Source organism: Pseudorca crassidens, chromosome 1 (assembly GCF_039906515.1).
Source record: "Pseudorca crassidens isolate mPseCra1 chromosome 1, mPseCra1.hap1, whole genome shotgun sequence".
Taxonomy (NCBI): domain Eukaryota; kingdom Metazoa; phylum Chordata; class Mammalia; order Artiodactyla; family Delphinidae; genus Pseudorca; species Pseudorca crassidens.
In genome coordinates, this window is record NC_090296.1 from 77,857,629 (window position 1) to 77,876,624 (window position 18,996).

Consider the following 18,996-nt stretch of genomic DNA (forward strand, 5'->3'; position numbering starts at 1 on the left):
GAAGAGGAAGTTGAATCCACCACAAAGTTTACAACCCTGAGCGGAGCAAGAGGTTCTGAAATGCTAGCATCTTGCTAAATATACACCCTCCATTTTCCCCATTATTGGAAATCTCTGGATGAAATTGGTATAGAAACATGTTATTGGACCCTGTTAAAGGCTGAGAAAAAGAATGTGAATTTGAGATATTGTATTACATCAGGTCATTTTTTCCAAAATCTGTGTAAATCCTAAAATTGGATCAGAGTTTGCCAACAGTCCCTTTAGCAAGCTGATGTGGGAAAATCCCCATGAGGGCAGGAGATAAGGTAAAGTTGCCATGGTTGTAACATGGGGAAACAGTTCTACAAACTATTGGGGCAAAATGCCAGGTCCTCTGGCCCCTGGAGCTGTGTCCTGAACTGAACACACAACGTACTGCGTTAACTTAGAGAATCAGCACCATGGATAGCACTCTCTGATTGCCTGACTAAAGGTGTCTCAAGAATTACAATTCAGTTACTGGTATCCACTAATAAGATAAAATCTAGAGATTTTTGTACTCCAGCAGTAATTCTGAAGATTTCTAATACCAAGTCATAAACTTCAGAAAAGGGACAACTATTAAAAGATATACACATAGCTAAAAAAAAGGGATGAATTCAACTTACCTTTCTAATACCTCACAAAAGACATGCAGACAGGTGTTTTCAGGAGTGGTCATGAGTTTCCATCACTGGGCCCAGCACCAACCAGAGAGCAGGACTCAGGGGAGTCAGGAAGAGGAAACACTTCCTCAAGCAAATCCCCAAAGGTTGTTCTTCAGCAGAAGCCTGCATGGTGCTGGCCACACTGACACAGGCACAGCTCCAAATTCATGCTTAAGAACAACATCCTGGCTCTCCTGCCCACCGCCCTCCACCTTATAAAAGCAGAGGAGCAGCAGAGAAATGGGGCAGGGAACCAGCCTCTAGCCGCACATCACTAATGAGATGGAAGCGGGTGATTCTTAATAACGTGCTGACTCCACTTCTCTCCATAACAAAAACAAAAGAGGCACAACTGGTGCCTATGAACTCAGAGGCCTCTTCCTTCCATCACGGAGCTAAGACCTGGAGCTATCCACCAGGGAAGATGTGAATAACTACCACCAACAAGGGCACCAACTATCTGGGTTACAAAATCAAAAATTTTTTGTAAATAAGCCGAAGCACATGTGTGGTGTTTGGCTGAAGCTACTTAGAACACGGAGTCCACAAGCTGTACATGAGAATAGGCCTTAGGGGTTCACAAGCTCAAGAACTGGTGCAATTTCAACAACAGGACCAAAACAGATCATCCACGGTTGCCAATCTTACTTTTTACCCAATAAAGGCATTTATAAAAGAAAGAAAGAAAGCTGTCACTTCCACTATCACTATAATTTTCAAAAAGAAAACATACCAACTTTATTACGGTTATAAAATACTAAAAAGGACATAATCATTATGCTAAATGAAATAAGCCAGATAGAGAAAGGCAAATACTACTGTATGATAACACTTATATGTGGAATCTAAAAAACACGACGAACTAACAAAAAAGAAGCAGACTCACAGATATTGAGAACAAACTAGTGCTTACCAGCTGGAGGGAGGAGGGGCGATACAAGGTGGGCAAAGTGGGAGGTACAAACTATTGGGTGTAGGATAGACTACAAGGATGTATTGTACAACATGGGGAACAGAGCCAATATTTTGTAATAACTGTAAATGGAGTATAACCTTTAAAGATGGTATAAAAATAAATATTTTTTAAAAAAGGACATAATCACAGAAAATAAGAAAGGCAGAACTTTCCATTTATAAAGTTTGCTTAATGAAACAATTTATACATTGTCTTTATTTTCCTACTTTTCCTGATGATCTGCAGATTCTTCCGCATGGGCAGACACCGGTCCTGGAAGAGCATCCTATGATGTCCGGGAGCCACTAATGTAGTTCAGAGGCCCCATCTCGCAGAGGGGTAGAACAAGGCCCAGAGAGCAGCGAGGCCCAAGCCACAATGCCCAGCCCCTGCTGGTCCTGCACTTCCCTCCCTCCCATCAGATCCCCCCTCCCCACTCGGTACCAACCTAAGTCTCAGCTACAGGAGACGTCAGGTAAAAACAAGCGTTCTGCCTTTAGCTTTCCTCCTCTTCCTCTACAGAGCTGGAGGCCCTTTTACCCCATGAACTCCCTACATCTTGTTCTTATTTTCTTTCCATTCGATGCCATTTGGTCATTCCAGATCCTTCCATCGTAAAACCAGATATTAGTAATCATAGGATTGGGACACTGGCTACAGGGTTTTAACTCCAGCGAGGATTAAAGCGCCAGTTGAGATAAGGGTTTCTCTGGAACCAAGTTAATTTTTCTTTACCAGAATTTCCAAATAGAATAGAATTTCATTAAACTTTCATGAAATGAAAATAAGCTGGAGTTTTTTTCTAGTTCACTGAGTTTTCCCTACAAATATATAATTTAAACTCTGGTAGCTATTAAAAGTAAATTACACGATCAAAGGAAAAGGCTAATAAATAACTTGAAAGGTTTCTCTTCTCCCAGGATTTCTTGAATTCCAAATGTGCTTCATTTTTAAAAAGGTAAGCAAGGCTCTTAACATGAAAGATTTCCCCTAATTCAAATATCCCACAGTTAGGGATTTAAAAAATTTCTAAAAATGCAGCTGAAATTCATCTCTGCCCCCGCCCCCCACAAACTAGTTATTAAAAAAAAATTCAGCAAAATTTCTCTTCCAAACATCTCACATAAGAATACAACTATTTACCTAATTAGTACGCACGGGAGAAAGTTTAAGTACTCCAATCCCGCCTCACTCCTCTAAGAAACTTTAATGAAGATGTTTAAATTTTTTTACAATTAAAATGTAAAGAGCACACACAAACACACACACACACACAAACATATACAACCACTGAAAACTACATTTAGTCCAGCCTTGGGGAAGACACTCAAGCTTTCTAAGACAACTGAGGTCACTGTGACAGGACTATATTCACAGAGCATTTGAATGTCCATAGCAACAATGAGAAGAATTCCAGGGTTTGTGTCACAGCAGCCAAGCTATAGTTATCACATTTGCTAAATAACCCCAAGATCACACAGGCCTACTGATTTTAAGCAGGAGGTACTGACTTCAGAATGAAAAAAAATTCCACCAAAGAAAAGGCCATTCCACTCAAGCTGAAACACTATATTCAGAAAGGGGGGGAGGTTTGATACAATCTGGAGCTTTAAAAATTAATTCTGTGGGTTCTTTACTTGAAAATGCTTCTACTCAGGATATGAATAAATGGAAAAAGCCAGTTAACTTTAATGGTTATTCTTAACTGTTGAAATTAACATTTGATTTTTCCTGCTGGGTGACTTTGGGGATGTTGCATGAGAAAGGGAAAATATCCAACTAGCTTCTTCCATTTTTATTATGAATTCCAGCCTTCCGGAGGAGCAGAGCTGGAGTTGCATAATAGACTAGGCGAGTCTGAAGTACTGAGAAGCTTGGAGTAAGGCAAGGCTGCACACTTCTGTCATCTCACCAACTTGAACCCTATGGCCACAGGCCATCTAGACCATAGTCAGAGGGAAAAAGAATTTAAAAACAATTTTCAATATCTCGAAGGAAAAAAAATGAGTCCACAGGCAAGCCATCCTTGTAATTTCAGAGCAGCAGTTTAACAAGCTTCTTGGCAACAAATTCCTAAGTGCAGCCACCTTTAATTCCACCAGATTGAAGTGTGTGGTGCGGTGGTGTTTTTTTTAAATTGCAGAGGCACAAAGGATGGAAACTGTTCTGAACGCTCACAAGTGAAAAGCCCAGTTCGTTACAAATACAGCTGGAGTCAGTTGTCCATGCAGAGTACATGTACAGTAAAGGAGTGAATAACATACCCATTCCGAGAGGTCACTGAGCTAGCAAAATCCAAAGCAAAAACAGTAAATGGATATTTTAGTGTGTGCCAGTCTCGCTGAAAGCTTTCAAGTCATTTGAGGAATCTGCTGATATTTACAATAGAGAAAGACCCCAGTGGGAACAGAGGGTATGAAGTTCCTACCTGGTGAATATTTTGTGATTTTTGGCTAGAAGTAAGCAGTGGCATTAGATGTTAACGTTTGTTTTTACTTTTCCAGTACTGTGCTGATGTCATCAAGAAACTAGCAAGCAAGCAACATGCTGTAGCCGAAATCTGTCTGCAGCATTTTTTTTTTTGTAATTACATTTATGCAAGAAAATCCACCCAAGGAAAATGGTCAGTACCCACATCAGAAAATTTGGAATTTCTTTTTCTTAGAATACTGCAAACAATCAATTAGAGTTTTTCTTTTACCAAAGAGGAGTTTTCTTACCATGAAGTAAGGTCTTCCAGATAGCAAATTTTAATGAGATATCATGTTATCGAAAGACCGGTTCAACAGTGAAATATGAGTTACTTGCACATGTTTTCATTAGTATTAGCTTATCAGAGAAACATTACAATCCATTATATCAGCATAAAATTCTAAAATCATAGCCTAACGTGAGCGAGAACAGTAAGAAGTGAGAAGAGACATAAGTTTAATGACAATTTGGTCTGTAGAAAAATACATTAAAAACCTTAGTTTGGAGGCCTTTCATTATTGTTTAAGTTCTGAAAATAATATCTGGCTCTTTGAAGAAAGAAGTTCCGTCAAAACTGCAGAATACATCCCATATTCTTCCAAAAGACAATATATAGGAGATTCATGTCTCAAAAAAAAAAATTAAAACTATACTGTCATCACTTAGTGGTTTAGGGTTGATGTTTTGGATGGAGTTTGAAAAAAATTCCCTTTGTCCACACCAAGGCAGAAAGAGAATAAATGCATTTATCCATCTACTTAAATGCATTTATCCAAATACTTAAAATTATGGGACCCGGGGTCTCCAAAATAACAGCTAATACCAACAGGCTAAAATTTCCACAGCTAACTGATGATGGGCTATTGTCAATGGGACACACCAGAGGACGTGAGATGGTGACACTTTTCCCTTTTAACTTGGTGCATTGCAACCATCACAGACAGGAGGAAGTTCTTTTTCATCTTGATGTCTGTGCTATAGAGATGGTGAAACCAAAGCCCAGGGCAGTGAGAGATTTGCCCGCAGTTAAACTTCCAGTAGGTGGCAGTACTAGGACTAAACCACCTGACAGCTTTGTCACCAAACAGGCTGCCATGAGCTCTAACATGGGGCAGGTTCTAAAGAGTAGTTTTTGGTATATAAACCCCTCAAGCTTTTGCAGGTAAGAGCAATTTCACCAAATAGGTTTGGTTATTTTGTTAATACAAAAATACTATTTTTTTGTAGCAGGTGTGGATGACCAGCCAAAGGTTAAAAAAAGAAATGGAAGCATCCCAAATCAGAATGTTATTTTTCTCCCTTTCAAAAGAAAAAGTAGGATCAAGTCAAACAAGTTAAGATTTAATACTGTGGTATCTGGCTCGTGTCCATTAGGCAGCAGGCACAGGTAACATCCACAGGATGAACAACCCGACAGGCGGTGGCACTGGAGAGGGGAGGTCCTGAGTGGGAGCAACGAGGAGGTACTTGGAGAGCTTGACGCAGTGGCTTTTTACCAACTAGTGCAAAGGAAGTTCAGACTTGAACACCTAATAAAGTGATTTTTGATGCATCCTGTCTACCCTAGCTTTAGGGCATATATGGGCGGGTCCTGGGACTGACATACGACACATGCAGAAGTGACTTTGTACCTTCTCTCCAAAGGAAATCTTATGTCCTATTTTAAAGGTGTAATTAATGCCCACTGTTAGATTTGACTCATTAAATAATTTCTTTCCTTTAAAAAACGTCAGTGGGGACCAGGTTTATTTAGAATTGTGTACAAACTTTCTCCATCAGTCTTGTTTCCTCCCCACATACATACCAAAATAAATTCTCATTCTGGCTCTTTTCTGCCAATGATGAAGGGAAGACAAAAACCTCAGAAAACTGAGAGACTACATCTGGATGATGGGGGGTGTCCCTTCTCTTCTATAATACAGAAATGATGGTGGGAACTCAGGGTCCCAGGAATAAAAAGGTAAGCCTCCTATTTGCCTTCTTCATTTTGGATGAGTTTGCACAAGATCTCTAAATCTGGGCACAGCCAGGATTCACACTTTAGACAATGGGCTTCTAATTCCCCTCATCAGCATCTGTTTTGATTTGTTCATTACCTAACCGTGTCAGGGGAGATGCATCTTGAGCAGGTTCTTTTTTAATGATGCTGTCACCTTTCTGTGACTAAATTTTCCGTGACCTTATAAGATGGATGAATGTCTTGATCTTGGCTACAAGGTAAGTATCTCATGACATGTACTTTAAATAACATTTACATGATGACACTTTGTAAGCAAAATGTAAGATTATGCCTCCTTGGCCATTTACAAGGTCACACAACGCCAGGAGGCAACCCCTAGCTTCTCAGAAAGCATGGGCACGTCATCCCTGAACCTGACAAATGTGCCACCACACGTACGCATCTCTTTAGCAACTGTGCTGCGTGTAGTATTCCCTATTCTAAAGACGGGGGCGAGTGAAAGGAGCCTGAGGCTCCCCTTAGTGTTAATGGGACCATCTCATAAGTAATAAGGGGAATTAAGGACCACCTCTCAGTGAGCTTATCCGTGAGACAGGTTCTTGCATAAACAGTATCTTTCCAGGTCACATTTCCCAGTCAAGTTTAAAAGGCTGAGTGTGTATTTGCATTCTAGATATTTTAGAATCTAAAGTCAAGAGTGATCTTATACAACCGTAACATTAATTCTTCTTACACGTATATTTTATCTCTTTCTTGTTTTTTTTTTTTTTTTTTTTTTTTTTTTTTGCAGTACGCGGGCCTCTCACTGCTGTGGCCTCTTCCGTTGTGGAGCACAGGCTCCGGACGCGCAGGCTCAGCGGCCATGGCTCACGGGCCCAGCCGCTCCGCGGCATGTGGGATCTTCCCGGACCGGGGCACGAACCCGTGTCCCCTGCATCGGCAGGCGGACTCCCAACCACTGCGCCACCTGGGAAGAAGCCCCTTGTTTTTTAAGTAGTAAAAGTCTGACAGTGATTAAGTCAACTTTTAGAGAAAACCAGAGCCCTTATCAGGAGTGCAGCTAGTAATTGTGTAAATCAAGGCCTTTCATTTTTAAAAGCATTACGTTCATTCACGTCAAAACCCATCTGTAGTTATTCGGCCCTCGATTTAACATGCACCTGGTCATACAGTGTGGGTCTCTCTTTCCTTTGAGGCATTTGAATATGCCTGAGGATCTGTGACAGGAGGAAGTAGACCCGAGATGAAAAGAGGAACCAATATTCATTTCCACACCCACAGGCACCTGTCAGCACTTATTTAATTCTCACCCAACCCTATGAGGGAGGTTGCATTTTGAAGGTGTGGAAAGTCAAGTACAGAAAGGGGAAACAATGTGTCCCAGAGGTCACTCACTCCAGTTTAGCCTGGACTGAAAACACATCTGCCTAAGTCCAAAAACGGAGCTTCTCTCACCACAAATGCTGCTAGGTCTGTATGCAAAGTCATTGCCATAGGATGATGACGACCGAGGACTCAGAGGGAGATGGTGACATCCTTTTTAGCCCCAGGTCCTGCTGAAGGTGGCTGGGGACCTCACAAACCGTAGGTTCTATCAATCCAAAATGTGAAAATACCTTAATATGCGTATGCAGGGATTTCACATCAAACTCCAGCTATTTAATTGGCCACAGTGCCAAGCAGCCATCTCTTGGTAACATTCCCAGAATAACATCAGATAGCATTTAATCAGCGGTAAAGTGACCCAAGGATGAGTTTAGCGACCGCGGACTCTGAGGGGCACTGACGTTCTCTGCCCCCAGGGCCTCCTCATCATTCATTCTCCTTTTCAACATAAAGCTGGGTCCCACAGGCTACTGGCGGTAGCTAAGGACATTTCCATAATAAACTCGGTCGTTAAACCAAGCTGGACACCTCTGTTTTCTTTGCCGGCCAAAGGAATTGCTGCAGAACCGTCTATCCTTGCAAAAAGGCTTCTATACGCTCATCAAACAAATAAACAAATAACCCACGTCATTTTTTTTAAAAAGTTCAGTTGCTGTGCAGCAGTGAACAGACACAAAAGGACCAGTTTATGCCTAGAAGGAAAAATGACCGTCTTCAAAGCAACCCGTTTGATGGCAGTCGTGATCATTAGGGAAAGTAATATCTGTTAAAAAGCAGTAAATGCCTGTTTCCAAACAGAATGGACTGGCATGCGGAGGAGGTGCAAACCCAGTCAAACATCCCCAGGCTCCCCGGAGAATCATTATGCTCTGTCGTGTTAACTCACTTCCTTCTTGATTTTTCCACTTTTTCTTTTTCTTCCCTGCTGAATATTATCATCTCAAATCAAATTAAGTACTAATAGTAAGTGGGCACAGCAGTCACTTCAGAAAAGCAAAACATTCAGGCTCAAGAGGTTATATAAAAATATTATTTCTCATTATAAAGATTGAGAGCCCAGATGGAATTGTGAGAGAGTTCCAAGGACTCTCAGTTATAGCAACGCTTCAGTTGTTATAACTTCAGTTACAGCAACTGAAGCTGCTGTTCAGGTAACTAGTGGAGCCACCAATAACTAATAAAATCTAAATCATTTAAAAAGAGTGCCCTCTCCTATCTGTACTCCAGCTCTCTTTTCAAATCCCTTCCTCTAGCTCTAAGACCTCTAGTTATTAATAATAATAGCAATAATGTATCAAGGTGGGAAATAACTGTTGGAACGCTCTTTTCTTTGGTAAAATGGCACAAAACAGCCATATGACACATGGGGAAATTTCAGAGTCTGACCCAACATGCTGATTGTTATCCAATGACTTTTTAATATTAAAAATGTCATGGATAGTTTATTTTGGACTTGATTTTTCAAAGAGAATGGCTCCTCCAATAAGATTGAACATATTGGTTCTTAAATATTATAAATTAAAGATGGCCCCTGAAATATATAACTGTATGGAATACACTTCTGCTATAACACGGCTGGTAATTCAGGTATGTCTTATTCATATGTTCCAAAACTAAGAATTCAATCTTATTAAGTTGGCATTAGTATTCTGTTTGGAAAATGAATTGTTATTTATTCTTTTTCAAAAGACAAATCAAGTTAAGACTATTGTTTAAGTTCTTGACAACAAAGAAGAGCAAGGGTTATAAACAGAACTTTTCAACTTACTTTGTCATCTATAGGATTCCCTGAACTACTCAAACTAAACGGTAAAGAAAAAGAAGTCCTTTGAAATGCACTTTGTGAACAAACAAGATAAGAGAATGCACACAAGATAATTCTCCAGTTAACACAGCTTCTCTCTATCTTCCCAATTTCTATACTGGGTCATATATTGGCAGGGTCTAGCTGATCTTGGTTGACACTGAAAGTGGTGATATTCCACATCAAGCAGGTTTCTCTCACCAAAGGTGTCTGTAAATCATGAGTTAAGTATACTAGAAAGAAAAGGGAACAATTAAAAAGTAATCTGGGGCTTCCCTGGTGGCGCAGTGGTTGAGAGTCCGCCTGCCGATGCAAGGGACACGGGTTCGTGCCCCGGTCTGGGAAGGTCCCACATGCCGCGGAGCGGCTGGGCCCGTGAGCCATGGCCGCTGAGCCTGTGCGTCCGGAGCCTCTGCTCTGCAGCGGGAGAGGTCACAACAGTGAGAGGCCCGCGTACCACAAAAAAAAAAAAAAAAAAGTAATCTGTTCCACTGAACTGGAAACGTTTGAGTGTATGTACCTAAGGAGGAAAGCATGGGGTACTGAGGTCTGTGTCAGGAGGAGGTGAACACAGGTTTCAGATTTCAGTGAACATCAAAAGAACAAAAACTCACCTGCGTTAATGCTCTAAGGAAAAGCTATTTTCAGGTGGCTGATGAAAGCATACTATTCTAAGCCGAAAGAGTAAAGAATCGCAAGTATTGGTGTTAAGGACCCTAGAAAACTAATTAAACATCCTAATTTTATAGATGAGAACGCTATGGCGCCAAGAGATTGGAAGACTTATGTAAGATCACATTAAGCGCCGCAAGATGACCCAAATGTAAACGTTGGTTCTCTTGAGTCTACGGTCATTGTCTCTTCTACCACCAATGAGACACTTCTTTATGATGTATGAGTTCTTTCAAGTAATAAACTGTGCTAGGTCCTGCAAATACTCCTACCTATGTGCAGTATAAGATGCAAAAAATTAGATTTGTAATTATAGTACACAATGGTAAGAACTAGTTATTGACTGTTGCTCAGGCAAGGGCACCCATCCTAGACTTACGGGGTCAACAAAGGCTTCTCAGTCGACCTAATATCTAGACTCGTTCCTTGAAGGAGAAGTAAAGATTACATAAAGGAAGAGAAGAGGAGAAAGCTGTTTTACATGGAGGAAACAGCTGACACATATGATTGGGGGTAAAGAGAGTTGTCGTGTTTGAGGAAGTGAAGGGAATTCAACGTGGTTGGATCACTGAGTGCTTGGGGTGGGGGGGTGAGAGATGGGGCAGGAAAGGTAAGCAGGGCTCACCAAATCCTGAAGGCCTTTATGCCTAGTTAAGGAATTTGGGATTTCTCTTAAGGTAATGGGCAGACAGAGAATTTTAAAATAGTAAAGTGTAGTGATTAGATTTGCATTTTGGAAAGAACATTATGACAGTTGAGTGAAAAAAAAAATCATAGGGGAGGTAGGCACAGAAGGAATCAAAGCAGTTAGTCTGAGGTAGTAACGCAGAAGATAAAGGACAGTCATCGAATAAAGTATCTAACGGGGGTGGAGAGGGGTGTTTGGACTTCAGATATACAGGCCATAGAATTAAAATACTTGATGCTAAATGCATATAAATAGATGTGGGTCATCAGTGAAAGGGTCAACATTACTCTGAAGTCTCTAGCCAAAGTCTTGCCTGGGAGACCTTTGGGAGACCATCATCCCTCAGTTAAAGACTTAGAGACAATTTTACCAACAACAGAAACTCAAGACAGCTTTGTACTTGCTCATCATGAGTGAAACTGTGGAAATCTGGGTACATGTCAAAGATTCTGCATTCTACAGGAAATCCTCTCCAAAATGCTGTAACCTGGTTGTGCTGCACTGAGACAGTCATAAATCTCTGATGAGACTTTCCCAAGAAAAAACAACCAGCCTAACAGGTATCCACACCCCACGTCCCAAGGCCCTTTCAGCCTCTCCATATTTCCCAGTGGATTATGGGCTCAATGTCCTATGCCCTGTTCAGGCAGCATTAATGATGGTCTATTTTCTGGTGGAAGTTCGTTAACCCAAAGGAAGCAGAGTTAGGGCTGCTAAGTAAGAGGAATAAGAGGACTGACTCAAGGAAACTAGAAAACTAAGGTTTTCTAGTTCAAAACTGGAGGAATGAATTGAATTGTATACTTTTGGGCTATGGAGTATCCCAAACCCCACCAAGGACATAATTCAGGTACTCACCCCTTCGCCGCCATTTTCACCTGTGTTGGCAAGCATTTCCTGTAGGGCTCTGACAGAGAGGGACTGTTCCAGTACAAAATTGCAGACGCAGAGATCTGGAGGAACATACTGTGGAAATAAAACCAGAATGAGGATACCTACTCATATCAGTTGGGGATCAGTCACACCATAACATCTCAAGGGCAAAGAGCCTATGAATCAAAGTAACACTTGGATCGATGGATGGATGAATGAGTACAAAAGGTAGCTTTTTTTTTTTTTATTCACGTTAAAATGGGTTTCAAGCTGGATTCTAAAGGATGAGGAGAAGAAAAGCCCTAAGTCTCAAGGGAACAGCGACCAAAATGTCAGGATCAGCTTGAGTAATGGCTGGGGGCACACATGGGAGAAGAATACACATCCAGCCTTGCTGAAGGAGCGAAGGCTGATCGACACTGATGTCTGGGTGGGACCAAAGGAAGAAAGTCACTGGGATCTCATCCACAATAATTTGTAGGAGGACAAGACCAGAATAGTGACCAAACACTCAGCAATAGTGACCAAAATAGGGAACCCAATTCCTTGTTAAGAAAATCTGGATGCCACAGTGTAAAAAGAGAGGATTAAGAGCTACATAAATTTAATTCTGAACAAAGAAATTGATGACCCCTACAACAATCATTCTAATTTATTATATGCTCAGGTAACACCATGATATTTTCAAACATTTCTCAATAACAGACAGCCTTCTCTGCAGATTGACTAGTAATAGCTAATGCTCATTGAGTACTTTTCTGTGCCAGGTATTGTTTTAAGTGCTTTGCTTATATTGGCTCATTTAATCTTCACAATCACTCCATGTATACATACTGTTTATCTCTCAGTTTACAGCCGAGGAAACTAAGGCACAGAGGAGTTAGGTCACCTGCCCAAGGTCATGGCTTACACTTGGGTGAGTTGGATTCAAATCTAGACACTCTGTCTCCAAATCCATACACTTAACTCTGTTCCTGCTGCTGATGAAAACATTACAGATTTTTTTCACAACTAGACCATTTTCTTTAATAAATTTATTTATTTATTCATTCATTCATTCATTTTTGGCTGCATTGGGTCTTTGTTACTCTGTGCAGGTTTTCTCTAGTTGCGGCGAGTGGGGGCTACTCTTTGTTGCTGTGCGTGGGCTTCTCATTGCGGTGGCTTCTCTTGTTGCGGAGCATGGGCTCTAGGTGCACGGGCTTCAGTAGTTGTGGCACGTGGGCTCAGTAGGTGTGGCGCACGGGCTTAGTTGCTCCGCGGCATGTGGGATCTTCCCGGACCAGGGCTCGAACCCGTGTCCCCTGCATCGGCAGGCGGATTCTCAACCACTGTGCCACCAGGGAAGCCCTAGACTATTTTCAATCAGCAAAGATTTAAGTTTTATATTTCTGCAAAACACAGTGCTTGGTATTGAGAAAGATATAAAAACATGCAAAACAAAATCAATGCTCTTCAGGAGTTTACAATCCGGTTCCACGATACATCATTTTCTTTGGGAACACAGCTTATAGTCACCTTGCACACCAAGCCTTTGTTTCCTCTGTGATATTGGCTGAACATTGACACCATCAGAGTAACAGGAATAAGGAATGAGGACCGGAAGTCGCCCACAGCTATGTCTAACACTCCGAGACAGGTAACACTGTTTCTATGGAGCTCCAACTTAAAAGCTAAAAGCAAGCCTGCTATTAAAGCACATACAACCCCTCTGATTTTCAACATTTTCATTTTTTAAATAAAGATTATGGAATTGGTGATCTTTGATTTCCCTTTAATTTCCAAGCGTTTGTATTTGTACCTTCTTCCTCCTCTTCCCCAACCTCAATGCCCTCAAAAATAAACTGACGTCCCACTTGTCGGACCTGCCCACTCTTTCCCTTTAGTAAAGTTCTGAGACCCCCGTAAGCCAATAGTGGCTCATCCTATCCTGAAGGCTACTGGCCCATGGGTGACTTACATTTTGCCACTTAAATACTTTTCTACTTAGGATCTCTACAGTCAGAAATCCTAAAAACCCAGACTCCCTAGAATTCTGGTGTTACAGGAAATTGCTCAGTTCTCTTTATGAACATGATGTAACCAAGGAGAAACTGTATGTAACACGAGGAGACAACAGCCTTTATTTTACGTTTCTTGCTTCGTTGTCAACGTTTGTTCCTGCTGCAGGTAATTAACTCATTTGTATGAGACTTGAACAAGCAGACGGCTGGTGATGCAGGGCAAGGCTTCACATCAGGAAGTGTTTTTAGAGTACATATCGCATCATTACAAGTACCAGGCAATAATATGATAAAGTATTTCCCTAAAGACCATATGCCACAAATATATATAGTCCGACTCAGTCTCCCAAAAGACGATGCCACTCAGAAGATTTTACAGAGGTTTTTTTCCTACCACATCTTGGTCTTTCTTGATCTCATGTCACCAGAATAGGAAGCAAAAAGAGCTAGGGTTTGAGTGTGTCCACTTCCTCCTTCACTTCACTAGAGCATGCGATTTGGAGATTTCTCTATTCAGGAATGTCTACGGGTATGGCTGGTACTTTAAAGGGTGCGTTTTGGCTAATCAGCTGAACGACCCCAACATTCACGCTCACTTTTACAAGAACCCCATTTAGTCCAGTCTCTTTAAGACAGAAACGTTCACAGCTCCAAGTGCTAGAGATCCTGTCCTTATATGAGATTGTGTGATTCTGTCAGCTCTCTTTCCTCCTGTTCTGGTTTGCTTGGACAGGGATAGGCGTTCTCCCCCGGCGATGCCATCCCCCATCCTGATAGAGGACCATGGATACCAGACATGAGGCGTGCTCCAATTACATTTTTCTTTTCCCTCCAGAAGTTAAAAGTCCCAAGGTGGTCGTGATTTAATTCCTGGTACAGATGGGTACATTGACAGAGGGAGAGTGAGCACGGGGAGTGGGGGGAAGCATCTCACAGGGGAACACTGTATCTGCCACTGGTTTACATAGTTTCCTTACAGTTTAGTTTTTCTTCCTCTAGAGTGTGGTCCTGCCTGGACTCTCCATGCTCGGGGATAAGGTCACACCACTCCAAGAGCAGGCAGAACAACATGTGGGCAGTGGCAGGGGAGGGAACAGGGCAACAGAAATATCTGGAGGAAAACAAAATGTAGCTAGCAACTTGTGACACGGAGTACAGAGCACAGAGCCGTCTGACCTGCTCCACCAGCTGCCATCCTTAATTACACTCCACACCGGCCTGAGCTCCCACCTCCACATTTGCCAAGAATAAGCCAAGGCCACTGGTCCATCAAAGCTAATTTGTTTGCAGCATGAGAATTCCCCCAGGAGGCCGGCTCATTGTGTCTGGGCTCTGGAGCCTGTGCGTCGGTCACTGCCTGCCAGGCGTGGGGCATGTGTTTGATGATTCTCAGCACGGAGAGAAGGGCTCTGTTGACATCTGTTCTGAAATAGCTCCTCATCACTCTCCCCAGCCCTGTCCTCAGCCTAGAGAAGCACCATGTTTCCAAATGTCCTACAGAAAACCTTGAGATGCCAGGGCTCTGCGTGAGCCAGGAGCTAGGTATTCATTTAACCCCACCGTGTAGAAAGCAGTGAAAGGGAAGGCCTATGGACCCTCCAAGTTCCGTAAGTCTATGTAACATATACCTCGCTGCACTCAACGTATTTTTCTGGGGCTTACTAAGTCCAAGAAGGTGGGAATTTAACACTCCTGTTATTGGATTCATTTAGCATTTTTCTACCTAGTACCCCACAATGTACACTCACCAGGGTACTAGTTTGTACAAGGCAATCCTTCAGGGGAACGAAGAGAAGAAACAGTTAACAGAAACAGGGATGTTCTCCCTCTATTACGCTGTTAACCACAGTCGCTGTGGCTTACATAGTTCTTCACGCAACGCAGTCTGTTTCCCTAGATTGTGGGTATCTTGCAAAATCTGTGTCTGACTCTACTTTTGCTATCCTTAGTAGACAGAACAGCAAGTGCGCAACTCAAGCCTTCTTGAGCTGACTCTGTGTGTCCTAGACTATCCGAGAGTATGTGACCGATGGTAGCGGTGGTTGCAGCGCTAAGCATGCACTTGCCTGTTGAGCCTCTTCCCCAAGCCTCCTGCTTAAGATTCAAGGGACCCTTCTTCTCTCATCGTCATGGGTCTCCTCCCACTTCCCTGTTAGCCCATCTGGCTCTCCTATGGCCGCGCCTCAATAATATACCCTGTAAGTGCGGCAATGGCTTTGAATGAAAAGCAGTACAGGTTATATTGGCTAAGAGCGAACCCTCTAGCACAGGATTGCCTGAGGTCCTATCTCTGTTCAACCGCTTATTAGCTGAATGACGTTAGGCAGATAACTTAGTCTCTTTGCCTCAGTTTCCTTACCTGTAAAGTAGAGATCTGATAGTACCCACTTCTCAGAATAAACTAATTTTTTATATTTAAAGAACTTACGATATGGTCTGGCACATAGTAAGTACTCAATAAATGTCAAATGTTGTCCACACAGGGCAGTGAAATCCACATATCAATAACTCCCTTAAATGTTTATGTACATATCTACTATTTCTGAAGTTCTTATTTTGTGTAAGGATAAGGCAAAATCCCTGCTCTTCAAGGCTGTGCGGTCTCGTGGAGAATTGAGGGAGCAAACGGGAAATGTCCAAAGTGTGATTCAAAAGGCCCATAGGTGGGTAAGGAAGCATGAGGAAGCAGCACCCAGAGTTGAACAGGGCTGGAGTGGAGAGGGGGGAGGGGGAGGGGAACAAGCAAAGGGAGGGGAGAGGTGAGGCTGAGAAAGACGTGGGTGCTAGACTGAGGGTCTTGAGTCATCCTGCCAAGGATTTTGGACTCTGTCTTCAGTGCAATAGCCTACATTCAAGGAAGTGACCAAATCAAATGTGCACCTTTGAAAGATCACTGCAGGTCCAGTGTGAAGTGGGCTAGACCAAGGCAGAGAAACTAGTTAGGAAGTTGTTGCAATAAACTGGTTACAAGGGGACAATGGCATGAATTAAAATAATGGTAGTTGAAATGGAGATAAAGCAGTGAATTTGAAAAATCTTCAGAAGTTCAGAGAGAGAAGATCTGGTGACTACTTGGACGTAGGAGAGGAGTGGAAGATAACTGGTGTTTCTACCGGATGGAAAAAGAGTGCAAAAAAGAATTCAGGTAGAACAAGCCACACCAAGGGTCAAAAGTACCATGAAGACAGTAACTGCACTTGGCAAATTGTCCCTGGATCTCCATTTGGGCAACAGAATGATGATGGGAGAGCAAAGTCTCTGTGATGATGTAGTGGTATCCCTGCAGGTGTCAGCAGAGGAAGGCTCACCTGGGAGAAGAGGAGGAACCTGAGAGAATGACACATGTTTTCCACAAAAGGAGAATTCCTGGAGACCCAGCAACCAAAGTCAGCCCAAGTAACCTTACTTCCCTTTCCCATGTCCATTAGGCAGTCAGCCAGTATTTAGAGAACCTAACAGTATGCATGCAGTATTGTACTAGCTGCTGTGGGGAACAAAAGAGAAAAGACATGGTTTCTATCCTTTAAGGAATTCTTAAGCTATTTGAAGAGACAGATCTACCATAGATGAGACTTTATGAAACAATAAAAAAGTTTACATTCAGTGCTAAATTGGAGAGTATATGTCTTACAGGACCAAGAGGCCTCTCAGCCATGTTGGGATGGGGAAAGGCCAGCCCAGGCTGGAGCGTGGCCTAAAGAGGGTTTACGTGGGCAAGTGGCTCCTGGCACAGAGCCAGAACTCAAATTTTTGTTTAATGAATGAACAAGATGGGAGGGTTATCCTTCCATTTCCTTGTGTGGATTCTTCCCTTCTGTTTAAAATTCCATTCATTGAAGCAGCATTTTTAAGTTATAGGCTTTCCAGAACCTCTGCCCTTACTTCCCTTTGCTTTTTCACCTAATTCACCATCCTCCCAACTCACCTCCATGGGCACCATGTCTGCTGGCAAGAGGCAGAGCTGGACGCTGTCCCCAGTGGTCTGGCTTCTACACGCCTTGTCTGTTCCATTTCACCACAGTGCCTCCCACAGGACTGAAAACCATCTCCCTATGATGGCTCAATGCAGTCCTACTCAAAGACTATGGATGAGAAGACTTCCCAAGCCCTCGGGGGCAGAAAATTATCCTCTCCTCCAGAAAATGTTCCAGGTCAATCTGGCCCCACTAGGTACAGTGTGGCATTGGATAAGACCAACTTTCTATGGGTGAGCACCACGATGGCTAGAGATGGGACATGTAGCTTGTATTTCAGGAGCTCTAAGCACTTCACAGACATGATCTCATCCACCTACAGCAGACGTGAGCTCATTTGTGGACTGCCTCTCTGTTATTGATAATACATAATTATTTGTATTGTGTTTATACTTCAAAGGCAGAGCCGATCGTTAACCAAACTAACACCTACATCTCATCCCAAGCAGGTTTTAAGTATTTATGCAGTTAAGCGCCTTTTAAATCTACCTTTGTCACCTCTGCTAAGTTTTTGATAGATTATAATGAAGAAAGTTATATAGTGAATATTTAAACCTGAAGCTGTTGCCCAGTCTCTGTATTTCTACAAAAATAGTTGGTGGCTTTACAACTATTTTAGAGGTGGGTCAACTGAGATACAAAGGAATTAGGTAAAACTTATATGGGCAAGTGGAGAAATAAGAATAGAATTCATATATACATTTAAAATGTATCTATTTACCTATCTATATAATTGTAGCAGGTACTGTACTAAATCCTCTATAAATATTACCTCATTTAACTCTTACATCAACTCTTTTAGCAAAAAGATTATAGATAGACAGTTTATAAATGAGAAGACTGAGACTCAGAAAGGTTGAAACACTTCCCCACAACCACATGCTGAGAATAGCATTTAAATCGGGAATTCCAAGCTCAACACTTTCTGATACTGTGTCAATATTCCTGAAGAGAAGGTTCTCATCCTTATACGAACATTGTGTTGTGGAACTCTAATTCTACTAGGCTACCTCCTCCCAATTCTTTTTTTTTTTTTTTTTTTTTTTGCCACACCGAGCGGCATGTGGGGATCTTAGTTTCCCAACCAGGAATCGAACCCCTGCCCCCTGCAGTGGAAGCACGGAGTCTTAACCACTGGACCGCAAGGGAAGTCTCCTCCCAATTCTCATACTTTAATAATTTAAGGACTTCATATTAGGTTCTTGACTATCTCAGGAAGAGTTCTCTACTCTGGAATGGCTACTGCAAAGATTACGGGCTGCAGTTTGTGGGACTATCGGGACTTAAGAGCTTTCTAAAATTGAGATTCCTGGCAAGCACGCTCATTTCCCTCTTCATGCAGTTCTGAAATCTGAAACCAACTTACCACGTAAGCTCTCTCTTCCAAAAAGCAATTCAACTCTGGGCATGATGGGACAAGTTTCCACCAAGGACATACATGTGGAGATTTTAAACGTGTGTACGTCCAGATTTTAAACATGTCGAGGGAAGAGACTTTGCCTATCTTTGTTAAAAGCTAT

General features: G+C 42.2%; 1 protein-coding gene across 6 annotated transcripts in view; it reads right to left on the reverse strand.

Annotated features, from left to right (window-relative positions):
* Positions 1-18,996, reverse strand: part of RYR3 (ryanodine receptor 3) — a 553,937-nt gene that overhangs the window by 324,928 nt on the left and 210,013 nt on the right. For all 6 annotated transcript variants that reach the window (XM_067742171.1, XM_067742163.1, XM_067742181.1 and 3 more), the window contains exon 3: positions 11,485-11,592. In XM_067742171.1, the coding sequence (XP_067598272.1) occupies positions 11,485-11,592 (108 nt within the window). The remainder of the gene's footprint in view (positions 1-11,484; positions 11,593-18,996) is intronic.